The sequence below is a fragment of the Ictidomys tridecemlineatus genome, chromosome 10 (assembly GCF_052094955.1).
Source record: "Ictidomys tridecemlineatus isolate mIctTri1 chromosome 10, mIctTri1.hap1, whole genome shotgun sequence".
Classification (NCBI taxonomy): domain Eukaryota; kingdom Metazoa; phylum Chordata; class Mammalia; order Rodentia; family Sciuridae; genus Ictidomys; species Ictidomys tridecemlineatus.
In genome coordinates, this window is record NC_135486.1 from 18,036,570 (window position 1) to 18,052,071 (window position 15,502).

The window sequence follows — 15,502 nt, forward strand, 5'->3', positions numbered from 1 at the left end:
CTGTCTACCTACATCCCAACCAAAAAAATCTTTCTTCTCTGGGTTTTTATTTGTTCCTATTCTCCTTCTTTCCACATTTTGTTTACTCTAATTCAGAGTGACCTTTTTGAAGGTCACAAATTTGGTTATACCAATCTTGAGATTAAAATTCTTCCATTGCTCTTGGGATCTCAGTCACACTAAATATCTCCAACACCATTTTTTTCTTTTTTTGAGGGGTGGGTGGGTGGGTACCAGAGATTGAACTCAGGAGCACTCGACCACTGAGCCACATCCCCAGCCCTATTTTGTATTTAGAGATAGGGTCTCACTGAGTTGCTTAGTGTCTCGCTTTTGCTGAGGCTGGCTTTGAACTCATGACCCTCTTGCCTCAGCCTCCTGAGCCACTGGAATTACAGGAGTATACTACCACATCCAGCTCCTATTCCATTTTTGCTAGTTTATTCCACATGCATACATCTTCTCCCAATAAATGCCTCTTAGTTTCATATCTCTGTTTAATCCTTTTCTAACTAAAGTTCTTTTGGTTCTTTTCTCTTCAATACGTTGCTCATGTTCCACACTTTGCTGGCTAACACACTCCCATTATTAATCCACACAGAGATCACTTCTCCTCAGACTCTCTCCTTCAGCAATCCCTCTTGCCTTTCCCCAAATTTAGGTTAGGACTCTCATTTATATCCTTTATGGCACTTTTATGCACCTTATCTACTACTCAGTGTTTACCACAATTATACTTTAAAATTAATTGCTCAAAAATTTGATTTAGTATTTGTCTTCTTCATTAGAACGTCAATTTTACGAGAACCAGGACAAGATCCACATTGTTCATCTCTATATTCCTAGCATGCAGCTGAGTCTCTAGAATGTAAGCCCTCAGTGAGTGTTTTGTTGTATGAGTGGGGCACAGGTTTAGACAACAGTTTGGCATTGCATCATGGGACAAATTTGCTAGAAGGAGAGAGAGTGAGATCCGGGTCTTGAGAGGGAGGAAACCATTGTTAGGCAGAGAGTTTGGATGAAAAGATCCCAGTTTAGACTGTCAGATTAGAAACGTACATGAGAGGCACTGGTGCAGGTGTTCAGTTGGTATTTATTCTTGGGTGCTTCAAAAGAGAAACTAGGTGGCAGGCCTGGCACTCCTTCTGTAGAAGGGAACAGGAAGTATTCCTTGGAATAGAATCTTTGGCTTCAGATTCATGCAAATGGCAGTAAACAGACTTTTCTGCAACAGATAGGAAATGAGGTAATCATCCTTTTTCTCTGACTATCCTTCAAATTATTAAATTCATGTGTTTGGAAGTCATTCCTAGAATCAAAACCTCTTGTTGCTGTGTTGGTTTTGGTCTGCATTTTTTTTTCTCTTGGCAGAAAATAACCAACAGAGACATAATGGACACCATGTATTCCCACAACAAAAATAGTGTTTTCCTATTTTTATGTTGCTCTTCGGGTCTCCTAAGTTCCCACTTCCATGCTTCTTGCCCAAATCTTCACTTTAGCGCAGTACTGAGCAACTAGCCTCAAGGTGTTTAAGAGTGGATTGTCCTTCTTAAGGGAACAGAACTAACCAAGATTCAATGCAGGCAGAGACTGTGGCTGTCTTGTTCTGTTTTCAAAAATTAGACAGCATCAGTGTCATACCTCAATGTTGAATTAAAATGTTGAATGAACTTGGGCACGTTGTTTTACCACTGCTTCACTTACCAAATGGAGATAACGTCTCTTAGAGTGGGATGAAAATGAGTACCAATACTTGCCAATTGCCTTAGGGCACATAGTAATTACTCAATAAAACTAGTTATTGTACATATTTTTGGATGCTGCTGTTCTATAGCATAGGACCCTGGGATAATAACTTGTCAAAGTTAGTAACTTTAGTTTTCCTGCCTGCATAATGAACTAGTCAAACAGTTTCAATTTTTGCCAGTCTGAGACTTTTAAAAAAATCTATTGATTTAATCATTTGGGTGGAAACTCTTTTAAATTATATAGTTCCTTGCTCAGATTGGACTGGTGTGGGCATTCCCATGTTGGCTTCCTCTATGATGAGAGTCCATCATCACACTTCTCTGTGTCCACTTGAAGCCATTTCTTCAAACTGTCCTTTCTCTTTGGACTTGGTCTCTGTGGAATTCAAATCTGATAAACAAGGTTGTTGTTAGAACACTGTCTCTAATTTGTGTAATTTCTCCCTGAATGAAAGGCTGAGAGCATTCCGATGAGCAAGATAACATAAGGCTGGGCGTGCAGGAATCTTCGATGTGCTGTGATTGTTCAGAGGCCACTCTGAAATTTTCTTGTTCTAAAATAGCTTTTGGTCAGATGAAGTCTCCAGATTATGATCCCTTATGTGAAGAGAAACGTTACTAGATAGAGTCTGTGATTCCTAAAATCTGACGATAACAGCACAGTTGGTTGGGGACTAAAATCTGGAATCACTGTTGGGGAAATGAGAAAGAGAAAACACAGTATTCATCAGCTCTCTTAAGGACAGCTGTGAGGGCAGCACTCCAGTTTAAACAGAGAGCTTGGGTGAGAAGCCAAGTGTAAAGAGGGCCTCAGCAATATATTCCCTCTGTGCTGAGGTTTGTCACATAAGTCAAGCTAAAGACTAGAAAAATGGGAGAAGAGGGCTAGTCAGGCAGAGGGAGGCAAAACAGTTTCTGAACAAGGTAATAGAATTAGATCTTGAATGTCAGTAGGAATTTTTATTTCTTTGTTTATGCATTTCCTTCCTCTAGCATACTTCTGATTTCTTCCCTTCTTCTGACAATGGCACTTCGTGCTGTTGATTCTCATTCCCCTTATGTGTTGTAAACTTGAAGGGTAGATGGTGGCGGAGGACTCCCCATGGAAGAGTTCAGGAAGATGAACAGAGCAGGTGTGGGCTTGCACTGGTCGGATTTCCGGATGAGAAATGGAGCTGAGTCATTCTCATCTGAGGTCTTAGTGGGACATAAACAGCCTAGGAATCAAATGGCGCTGCAAAGTGGTCAGGAGAGCAGAAGTCCCAGAGACTCCAGTTGCAGTCACTGAGGGGAAAACTCTTCAAGGGGCACAAAGGCCCTTGGCTGTTGAGGATGAGGATATGGAACTCTGCAGATCAAGGAAAGTGAAGCAAGTTCATGCCTGTGGGTGGCAATGAAGGAGGCAGCATGTGGGGCAGGTGCTAGTTTTGCTTCAGGTATTGTTGCTGATCTGTAACAGACTGACCTCCGACATGGGGTGTGGAGGGGCTCATCCTAGCATTTGAAGTCCTGAATAGAACAAAAAGACTGGGCTCCCTGAGCAGAAGAGACTTCTCCAGCCCTTCCTGCAGAATTCACATGTACCCTCAGCTCTCCTGAAGTTGCTGACCTACATACCAGATTTGCACTTACTAGTCTCTACAGTTGTGCGAGTAAATTCATTGTCATAAATCTCATTCTGAATATGCACATCCTATTGGTAATGTTTTTTGGGAAACTCTAATACAGCGGGTAAGGACATTATTTTGTTTTTTTAAACAATTGTTCAGTCTTAAAAAACTTATGAGTTATGTAAAATGCTCTTCAAACTTTATAATTTTATTCTGCAAGGAGGGAAATTAATGATATGGATAAGCCTGTGCATCAAGACATTAAATCAAAACACAAGGCTTTTGGTAAATGAAAATTCATTTCCTATAATCATGTGAGAAAAGTATGAGAAATATTTACTGACATCATTTATAGAGGAATGCTAATGATATTAAGTCTAAATATAACCTAAATATAGCCTAAAACTACTCGACCTAAAAACTACTAAAATAAACTACTCTGATTTATTTGACATCCAAGGCTAATACCTATACCTTATAACTCTCCAACTATGTCTTTGAACATTATTTCGGAATGACCAGAGTATTAAATCATCCAAATTTAGCCTTCATTTATTGGATAAAATTGTGCTAATATTATTTAGAGTCATACATGAGTGTAAAATATAGTTTGACTAAACACAAAGCCGTGTCTCTCAATAGAGATCACTCTTTTCTTTCTAATCAATGACAAAGAGAAAAGAACATGAATTTTGGTGCAGATCACACCATAGTCCAAGTCCTGGTTATTACTATTTATAAGCTACTGGCCCGTGAACATAGTCTTAAGTATGCTTTACTCTTTTGAAAAATGGAATTAAAAGACTCTGTTTGAGAGCTGGGAAGATTTGATGAATTAGATTATGTCAAAATGTCCACAATGGAGCTGGCACACAAGTATGTCCTTGATGCATCAGATTTCCTTTCCTTTTTAAAAAACAGCTCACAATTATAATTTTATAGTTTTAAATTCATATTTCCATATGAGTTATGAAACAGAGAATTTCACTAGCTGTAAAAAGTTCCAGGATCATTAGTTTTACCCAGTATTTTTCTAGGTAAGTCAGCTAAGCCCTGAGAGCATTTTCTTTGCCTCAGGGCACAACGTTTATTTTGGGAAGAGCAGGGGACATTTGTTTTCAGAGTCAAAGTGAAATAACAGCTTTCTTATCTGACTGATCCAGCTTTGAACCCAGACACCACTTTCTAGTTTTGCAACCTGGGAAAGCTGTCTTTGTGTCTCAATTGCTTTATCTTTAAAAAGAGGACCTTCTTTCTGCAATAGCAACCTTAGCAGGTGCCTTGCCTTAAGCCGTTCGGATTCCCATTTTCTCCAATTCCTTTGAATCCTCCTGCTGCAATAAGAAGACAGGTCTTCTGGTCCCCAAATCACATCCCCTTTCCTACTTATGCCTGTTTTGGCCTGACCTTGAGCCAAGTGCTTGGGATAATAAATTTACTCTTGTGCTTATTATCATCACACTGCCATAGACTCAACCTTTTTCAATGTCTAATTCAGATTCCTGCTCTTTGGTCCAACCTATGTGGCTACCATTCTCACCACTTTACAACCCACCCCAGCTTTCTCTCTTAGCTTTATTTCCTCCTTCAGATGAGCTATCAAGAACTTGTGTTTTACTTTATTCATGATTTTGAAATCAATGTTTGAGCATTGCATTGATCTCACAGCCATATAAATTACCCTGATGCCCTGCACGGGCCAGGTGTGTTTTTGTTCTGAGTCTTGAGTTTGATTGGGTTGGACGCTTAGGGTCTTTTGATTTGAGGCCAATTGGTGTTAGAGAAGATTGGGGTTAGGAATTTGCTCCTAGACACCCTAGTATTCACTGGTCTATCTAACTCTCATAAAACACAACCTCTACAGACTTTTCCATCCATATTTCAGAGTTGCATAATGCCTTCCAACCTTGTAAAACAATCATTCATGGATATGTCATAGTAGGAAGTGGGCACTCGGGGGTTAGTTTCTGAGTACCAGAAACACAGTGCATTCATCATGTCTTGTGTTCAGCTGGGCCAAGACTGAGTGCACTTGTCCTCTCAGCCTGGCTTTGTGCCCTGGGATCCTTGCTCTGGGTAAGGACATCATCATCTGCTCGTGAGCAGAACTGGACACCCTAACCATCTGACCACATTCCTTCCTCTCTTTTCCTCCCAGCATCAGATCTGTCACCAAGTGTTAAATGTTCTGTAAACATAACTTGAAAGAACGGGTGCTTTCTCAACTGCAGATTACCAGCTATCAGATCTTACACAAGAAGCACCATCCTTTTAGGACTTTTATCTATAAAATGGGCAAAAAAACTGTTTTTTGCTCACCTTGTGGGATTTTTAAGAGAATCAAGTAAAACACTGCACCTAAAAGCCAGGCAAAAGATTACAAAGACTGAACAAATGCAGTGTTTTTTGTATGTTGGTAGAGTAAATCATCTTACTAAAACCTGGTTTCCAGTTGACTTTGGTTCTTGGTTTACTTGAAATAAAATATTATTTTCTTCTCTTTTAAAACTGGCATTACAAAGCATAAGTGAACTTGTACTTCTTCAAGACAAAGCATGGAATGTACGACATAAAAATCAAGACTACAGGGAAATGTGCTTTGTGATTTTTACTCTGTGCATGGTTTCTTTTCCAGGTGCCCGTGGTGGCCATCCTGGGTTCCGGTGGGGGTTTCCGGGCCATGGTGGGATTCTCTGGTGTAATGAAGGCGCTGTATGAATCAGGAATTTTGGATTGTGCTACCTACGTTGCTGGTCTTTCTGGCTCCACGTGGTTAGTATGCATGTTTGATTTTAGTTTTGTCGTTCTAAAGGTGTAGAATTCATCCAAATTAAGCATTAGAAGAGAAAACGGATTTAGAAAATTGAGCATTAACTTCAAATTATTGAAATGCCTGATACCACAGTCCATTCAACATGTTTATTTAAAAGACAAATCTATGCCTAGTAAGGACTTTGTCATACCTCTGCTTCTTTTAAGCCTGTCTTTAACATACAATGTAGTTAAAACATAAAAAGAGACCAACTGAAGAGAATTCTAGATAAATATCACAGAAGTGGAATAACATACTCCACCCATAATTAATTTAATCTTCCTATAATTTGCTGATTTGTGGTCTTTCTGCAAACATGTCTAAGTCTATATGATTCACTAGGTATTCATTTTCTTCTTTAGGGCAAATAGAAGGAAATGCAAGATACTATAGAATACAGAAGAAGAAAAACAATGATTTAAAGCAAAGATATGATATGTTTCACTGATTTGTTTCTGAGTGTGACATTATTTCCTTTGATGTTTTTAAGTTCAGCTACATTTAGGTGGAGAATTACAGCGTCTATATGCATAACATTTATGTCTATTGCTTTGCCTTTTAACAAATGTAAAACATTTCAGAGATGATGCTACATTCTTTCTGGTTTGCCTAGCCCCCAAAAGCCAATTGAAAATCAAATAGAAGTTCTTGTTCAGATGTGATACTCAAATCAGTACCACCTTCTTACAAAAAGTCTGACCCCAGCTTACAAGACCTTTTTAGTCACCCAGCCATGGCAATGCTTGTGTATCATAATATTCTATTTTATATGTCTAGAATGTTAAAGCATCTGTGTCATTTCTTCCTGTGAGGTGAGTATGAGTTTCTTCATTTTTGAGCTAAAGAAAATTTGACTCACAAGCCAAGTGATTCGTCCAAGATTGCCAGCACATAAGCTCAGGCTCTTCATCTCCCTGTACATTCCAGTGTTCTTTCAACTAAACCAGTCTTCTTATGGACAGCTAGATGGACCAGATAGAGTTCCACATGTAATAATCCATAGTTTCTAGAATATCTGGCACCATATTCCGTGGTTAAAAAATAGTAACCCAGAGATGTGTTTGGCACCTTCTTTATTTGTACCTCAAAATGATTTACCTCCTCTGAAAGAAGGGTGTAGCCCATCATTATTATTTCCCTTGAAGGAAAGAGCAGGCACCTGCCTGTTTAACGAGTCCTGGGATGGAAAAACTTGGACCCTTACATTACATTTCCTACTTAATCATTTTGCTATTATTCTTTCAGTGAGTGTTTTTCTGTTACTCAAAAAATTTTAGATTTCTGTGGCCTATTCTGGCCTACTGCAAGAAGTTTGCTTTCTTAAACTTCTCTGATAAAGAAAGTTCAGGCTTTGAGTGCTGATTTGGGGTATGATTGTGTATGCATGGACTGAATTAGAGCTGCAGGCATTGCTTTGGTTACAGATTTGGGGCAGTATCTTCTTATATTCTCCTGTTGAGGGGTCTGAAAACAAGTTCTATGAAATGTAATTAAGAGAATTTTAAATCTGTACACACAGCTTTTATGTATGAGTAACTTTTGCTCAATCTTTCAAAATCTTAAAGATTCTCTCTCTCTCTCTCTTTCTCTCCCCCCCACCCTTGTATTCCATTTCTTTAAGGGACAGGCACTCCTTAAATCCTTAGAGTAGATTGACACTCAAGGACCACTTAATTTCCAAATATGACAGTGCCTTTGAAGTTCTTCTTTGCCCTGACTTCTTTGGGGGACAGGGGACAGGAGCTGAGGCATGTTACACATTGACTTGTCCCTCTTCCCAGTTGCTCCTGTCCTGACTTTTTGGCCCCCTTTCATCCTCTCGGGTCGCTCTCTATACTATATTCTCTTTGCTGCTCACAGCCCCTTCCCCCTGATGCAGGCTTTCCTCCAGCATCTCCCTTGAGCTTTACTTTACCTAGACATCCTTCCTTGGTGATTTCATCAGCTCCTACTACTTTAGCTACCACCACCAACAGTTTAATTTGTGGAACCCCAAGTGTCTAAAAACTTAATAGACAATGACACCGCAAAGAGACTTTAGAGGAAAGTCAAGTAAAGGATAAGTCCCAGGAGGCAAGGGTGGAAAGTGCTTTGAGATTGTGTTTTTTTTTGTTGTTTGTTTATTTTGTTTTGTTTTGTTTTGGTACTGGAGATTTATCCCAGGGGCACTTTACCAACGAAACACATCCCAGCCCTTTTATATTTTTTAATTTTGAGGCAGGATCTCACTAAATTACTTTTAGCTTTCCAAAGTTTTTGAGGCTGGCCTTGAACTTGCAAGCCTCCTGCCTCAGCCTCCTGAGTCACTGGGATTTTAGGCACGTGCCATCATGCCCACCCAAATAGTGGTTTTTTAAAATAGAGTTTAGAACTGGGTTTGGAGAGCTTCATTGGTTTTGTCAAGAACCATTTGATAAAGTAAATAAGTGTACTTTTTGATTGTGAAAACACAAAGGATAAGAAATGAATGTTTCCAGGGTGAAAGTGCAGAAAGTGGGAATGGGAATGTGGGACATGAAAGAACTATCGTTTCAAGCACTTTGGTCAGAAAAGGAGGAAAAGTACAGTCAATATTTGAACACAGTGTAGAGTTCGAGGAAGGGTTTTGATTTGTTTTGTTTTCAGTACTGAAGGTACTTGAGTATTTTTGTAGAAGTCTGAAGTGAAGGAATTAGTGTGGAGAGATGGATGATGGATAAGGAAATAAAAGGATCACAGATAGAAAAAAACAATTTAGATGGCCAGGCATGATGGTGCACCCCTGTAATCCCAGTAGCCCAGAAGGCTGAGACAGGAGGATCTCAAGTTTGAGGCCAGTCTCAGCAACTTAGGGAGGCCCTAAGCAACTTAGTGAGACCCTGTCTCTAAATAAAATAAAAAAAGGTCTGTGGATGTGGCTCAGTGGTTAAGTGCCCCAGGATTCAATCTCTAGTACCCCAAAAAAGAAAGAAAGAAAGAAAAAGATTTAAACAGAAACAGGAGGCAATATAGAACGCACAGATGTGAGCCATAAAAAGAGGAGACATGTCCATGAGACAGAAGAAAATGTGGTCCGATGATTCATGGTAACAATTCTGTCTTGAAAAGGATAGTGAGAAAATAAAAAGTTCAAAGGAAGGAATTCGGGAAGACTGGGAAAAACAAATTACACTTCTGGGTGGTGTAAGTTTTTGTATTCTGCTGATATGTGACCATTATTTAGCAGAAATGAGGTAACACGGAAATATCAGGAGAAGCCCTGGACCTCCCAGAAAGTTTTCTGTGAACACAGAATAGAATTCTAGATAGTACAAACATCCCTTCTGGATACTGCCTTTATGGTCATTATTTTTGGATGTTACCTGTATTTCATTAAATCTAGGTGTGAGCCATAGCTTGAGTAACCTAGGGGAATGACAGTGGCAGACTGTGTTCTCTGAGGGTTTCAGCACAGTTCTCTTCCTCAGGGAAACTCTTCTCTTACAGCATTAAAGTGGCTACTGGATATTAATTGTTTATAATAATAATAATATTATTATTATTATTAATAACATTATTATTATTATTAATAATAATAACATCATTATTATTAATAATAATAACATTATTATTATTAATTGTTAATAGTAAACTTGCGGTGTTATATCTAGAGCAAAATGTGAGTATCTCTGTATCTATGGACAGCAGGGCCCAGGCCATCTAATTGACTAAAATAGAATTTGAGAATAAGAACTTTCAAGTTTAAAAGTATGAAGAATTCCTGGAACATGGTAAAAGGAACAATTTTAACAGAAGTTGTCACATTAATAGGGATAGGCTCAAAAAGCAAGACATAAGTAGAAAGAAGATGTTGTTTGAAGTGGGCACTAATGAATCCTTCCAACTTAGCGCAGTGCCTCAGTTGCCTTGGGTGGTTTTTGAATGGCTAAATGAGGACATGTATCAGTGACTGCATTTTATGGGGAAAATTCTTGTAGAAATTTCTCTAAGGTTTCAGGATATTTGCTTCATAAATGTAGAAGATCTTCTCAAGTCATTCCAAATTCTAGCTGATGTATGAGAATCACTTTGATATTTTTTAAACACAAAAATTCCAAGTGTATACCTCTGAATATTCAGATTGAGCAAGTCTTGGGGATTAGGTACCGATATCTTCAAACATGAATTGTATGAGTTAGAGACAGGGATTTAACTGAAAATTTCTTCTTCTCTGCCATCATTTAGTTTTTAAAATTGCACACTTATGAGGCATTTAGATAGGCGTTGCTTCAGAAAAATATGTTAAAAATGAGAGGAGATGTTTACAGAATCATAGATTAAATAAGTATAAGACCCTTTCATTTACTAATCAGTTACAGAAGCTGTTAGATCTAAGACACCCACCTTTTTGAAACTTGATTGGTATAATTGGAAATTAGTTGTTAGTTAAGAGATCAAACTACATAGTTAAAAATTGGGATCATATTTTTATACTTTAGATGGCATTATGAACACAGAAGCCAATTATATCTGAACCTTGCACTCACGGAACTAAGGAAATAAAGAAGCAGAAAAAGCTATTTAAGATTAAATAGTTGCACAGCAAAACTAGTTGTTGCCTATTTTTCCTTTTTTAGCTATCATGAAAGCCAAAACCCAAGAGTTGGATGTGACTATAACGTCGTTATGGAAAGGATGTCCAACTCACCCTGGCCAGTTCTGAGGCATATGTATTCATAAAGGTTGAACGACAAAGACCACTAGTCCAATGCCAGTGGCTGAAGTAGTCTAGGCTCTTCTGTTGCATTCCTAAGTCAGCTGCTGCATGAGCAGGGAAGAAAAAAAAGGGTTAGGATACAATGAGTGTGTTCACTTCATCCTCCAAACAGCAGAAGTGAACTATAGTCATTCTGCAAGGAACAATAAAAGAATTGGGCTGACATCTGCATGCTTTGTGGCCTCGTGGAAAGACCTACCTCTTAAACTGTAGTGCAGAGTCTCTGATTCTGAGCAACACCAATTGCTTAGAATCTACCAGGCAATCTACCAGGCAGACGTACTTGTAAAATTACAGGTTAATTCATTTTAAAGTCCAGCTAAATATAAATGGAGAAGGGAAATCTTAGTATAATGGAAATAAGACTTGAATGATTTGTACAGATCATTCTGGGAACAGCAGGGAATGGTGACTTCCAGGAGTAGGATGCTCATATCATTTCCTTGAAACTTTGGCTTTAAAAACATTGTTTCAGTGACTAAATGGATTTCTACTGACATTAAGTCTTTGGTTATTTTACTCATATGTTCATTTCCTCATTATATAAAACATTCAAGTCCTTCAATATAAGCAAATGCCATCATGACAATGTTTCCTTTTACTGAAAATGATGAATATCCAGAATATTAGATCTCCGTTGATGTGGATGATCATGTAGACTTTGGAAAAACTACAGGAATGGATGGATAATGTATCTTTCAAGTATACTAAGCTGTACTTATATAGATATTTGATGATTATACCAGGCTTGAGTTCAGAGTAAACCTATTCAGTTTATCTTTACCACATAGGTACAGTTATGAATCCAGTTTGTGTTAGAAAGATCTTTCAAGAATTTTGTTGTTGCTCTTGTTCAGAATGTTTTTGGGGTGTGTCACTCTCCGTTTTAAAATTTATCATTTTCTCCAAGAAACAATGAATCCACTGAGAAATTCTAATGTATTGTGAAGGTGAGAACAATTTGGTCACTAAAATGAAAATCTTGTGTAATACATTTAAAAATAAAGACTATCAGGAAGAGGACAAATTTTGAATTCTGGTCTGCTGTTATTAATTAGGGAATATGAATTTATTATTTAAATACACCAATCCTTTCTTTCCTCGTCTTTAAAATGGAAGATCTGGATACCATTATGGATCTTTGAGACAGCGGTTTCTGAATAATTAGCTAGCACGGTGCTCAGAGCATAGCAGAGTCTCAACAAGTTAGGTTTTCTCTCTTCCTGAAGAGATGATAAGTCTTAGGGTAATCATTTTGTCTTGAGTCCCAAGGAAACAGGAGATTAATTCCCTCTCCCCCCATGCTGTTTGTGTTTGATTGGATGAGGTGGTGGAGTGTTTATATCTTTCATTGTGTTTTATTCTGTTAGTTCAATAGGCTGTACTTGCTATATGCTGGGTATTAGCTGGTCACTGATGTTAAAAAAAAAAAAGAATGAATAAGCAAAGTTCTTCTCCTGAAGGAAATCACAATTATTGATGGATTCAGATAAGGAACAATTGCTATTCTCTATGAGATCTGCAATGCTAGAGATTTTTGGTTCACATGAGGGAAGTCAGTAACTGAATACATATTGTCTAGAAATCAAATACAGGCTCATGGTGATTTCCAGTATCTTGTGATGATTTAGTATAATGATGATTCACAAGAGGCCCAATGTGTAGTGACCAAGAGGCTTCACAAGAAATCCCTTACCATACTTTATTCTTCTCTGGAATTTTGCTTTCAAATTCATATTCTCAAGACTTTTGAGGTCTACCTTTGGCAAGGTTTTGGGTTTTGTCTACTTGGCCAGTGAACAATTTACAAAACAAAACAAAACAAAAACCCAAAACATTAGTCAGGAGATTTACCATTCATAATAGTGGACAGCACATTTTTCTGCCGGTAGATAATCCTAACAGACAAGTCAGGTCATCAGATAGCTCTGCTACTATGGCATCCAGAGGTGTTGATTTACTTACATGACTCAAATGTTTTGGTGTTATTTGTTTCTAAAAGTCTGATAAAGATGCTCATTCTTGGCAACTAGAGAGTGATCAAGAGTTCTGCCAGGGCATCCCCTGTCCTGGACTGTGCATGGAAATCAGTGTTTCCTCCAAGACTCTCTCCTTTGCTTTCATTGTAGACCAGTTCCTTTCTGATTGATGTATTCTTTTTCTAAAATAGGTTAATATCTTCAATCAGATTAATCAGTTAACCAAATATACCCACCATTGTTTATGTACCTTATGATCGGGAGTGCCTGTTTTCTTAGGAGTCTATCAGGTAATGCTCTTGATCTTTACAGATTGTGTTTTGATTTCTTTATAGGTACATGTCAACCTTGTATTCTCACCCAGATTTCCCAGAGAAAGGGCCAGAGGAGATTAATGAAGAGCTAATGAAAAATGTTAGCCACAACCCCCTTTTGCTGCTCACACCACAGAAAGTTAAGAGATACGTTGAGTCTTTGTGGAAGAAGAAAAGCTCTGGCCAGCCTGTGACTTTCACGGACGTCTTTGGAATGTTAATAGGAGAAACACTAATTCACAACGTAAGACACAGTTCCATCTACGATCATTTTAATACAAGTAGACTCTATATCACAGTATTTTGAATAAAGTGAAATACGGGACATTTGGTTGATGTCACTCAGCTCAACTTATTTTCTCAACGACGTCAGCTGAGTATGTTCTCCCTGACAGATATGACAACTCTCCTGCATTTCTAAATGGTGCTTCTTCATTCATTAAAAATATTAGTTTAGATGTGTGGAGAAGTGCTTTCATAATCCTTTGCTTTGGAAAATTCATTTTTATTATCCATTCCCTGCCTCCTAGGAATGGTAATCTCTTTAGATAAGATTTTAAAAATAGAAGAAACAAGTGGCATTTTTAAAGTAGAAGAAGAATGAAGTCTGCCTAGAAAGAGTCAGAAGAGGAAGTGGACCACAGGAAGAAACGCATTTGACGTGTAGCCACAGGGTGACATTTCTCCTGAAGATAAAGTAGAGGAGACAGAGAAAAAAGTCTGCGTCAGGGGCTCCAGGGGATAAATATTTTCCAGTCTCTAAAGCTGCCAAATTATTTTTCAGGCTCCAAAGTTGCCAAATTACTTTCCAGTTCAAGTAGAGACATGTCCCTAGAGTTACAATTTTTATTTTTGAGAGGGGAATGCAGATAATTGTTTTCAGAGAGCTTTCCTTTTGTTATTTTTATTCAGGACCCACAGGTTTCTAGAAGTAATAAGGTTTATTTTTAGAAAACCCCGAGCACATTGATTGAAAGTGCTACTTTAAGTAGCTTTTATGCATGTTTATCTGTTCACATATTTAAAGCCACTTCACCCATTCTTCTTTGGACAGAGAATGAACACTACTTTGAGTAGTCTGAAGGAAAAAGTCAGTGCCGCACGATGTCCTTTGCCACTTTTCACGTGTCTCCATGTCAAACCTGATGTGTCGGAGTTGATGTTTGCAGGTAGGTGTGTCCTTTCTTAGGACCTTTCCTGGGTCCTGTGCACTGTGGTTTCGATGCTTTTCTTTAGAAGAAGATCATAAGTTTTAATTTCAGCTTCATAATTTTCTCTAACATAAGAACATTTGAAAATACAAAAAAAAATATTAGGCTAGGTGATTTTCTTGAAGTAGAGAATACTGCATGAAAGTAGTTTTTAGTATCTTTTCATTTAAGTAATAAGATAAAAAAGAAATCATGACTATACTCAATAACTTGTTTGCTATCCACTTCTCAGTGATAGTTGACAAGACAATGAACCTAGTGCTTTTAGGAAATGCAATGTTCTTTTACTCATTGGTTATACTTTCATTAATTGGGTAATATATATTTGTCATGTAAAATGCTATTCTCATTTTTTATTATTAAGAACCTAAAAAGTACTAGTTTATACTTGTGTTGGCCAATGGACAAAACCCTCCATTTTAAAATACATCTCAGAGAAAAACATTGGCTTTTTCTGTAGCTTCACTTCCTGGGTGCTCTAAAAGTAGACACGTCATACTTCCGGGAGCCTCTGTCAGTGAGGTGGAATTTCTGACTGGCTGGTCAGGTTCATTCTGTTTTTAGGAAAAGTATCCAGAGACTTCTGTCATACTGTCCTCTCCTTCCCTTATTGTCCCTGTCACCATGTGTTTCTGAGACATGAGCATGAGACTTTGCATTGTGATTCTGGGAGTTAGAATAAATGGTTAATAAGCAAAATTAAGTGAAGATGAAGAAAAAAGAAAATGTTAGAAAACATTTTTCCCATTTTCATAGACTGCTTATACTGTCAGAAAGACTTCAGTTTCTCCTGTCTCCTTTGTAGCTTTTATACCTGTTGGTTGTTTTTGCCGAAGGCTGGCTGGGCAAAATAACCAGGGGGTGAACGACAAGGAACTTGTGAAGGTTGATAGAGCGGGAGCCGCTTTATTGTAGGACAGTAGAGGTGTATATACATTACTGAATACACAGCTTGACTCAATTTAGCATCATCCAGTTACAGCAATCAATCATTAAGGAATCCTCATCATCTTAATAATTATACATAGCTTAACTTAATTAACATCATTGGATACAGCAGTCAGTCATTAAGGAATCTTCATCATCCTAA

General features: G+C 38.0%; 1 protein-coding gene across 2 annotated transcripts in view; it reads left to right on the forward strand.

Annotated features, from left to right (window-relative positions):
* Pla2g4a (phospholipase A2 group IVA) overlaps positions 1 to 15,502 on the forward strand; it is a 136,318-nt gene that overhangs the window by 85,554 nt on the left and 35,262 nt on the right. For both annotated transcript variants that reach the window (XM_013356145.4, XM_078022503.1), the window contains exons 8-10: positions 5,997 to 6,133; positions 13,223 to 13,445; positions 14,256 to 14,370. In XM_013356145.4, coding sequence (XP_013211599.1) covers positions 5,997 to 6,133; positions 13,223 to 13,445; positions 14,256 to 14,370 — 475 coding nt within the window. The remainder of the gene's footprint in view (positions 1 to 5,996; positions 6,134 to 13,222; positions 13,446 to 14,255; positions 14,371 to 15,502) is intronic.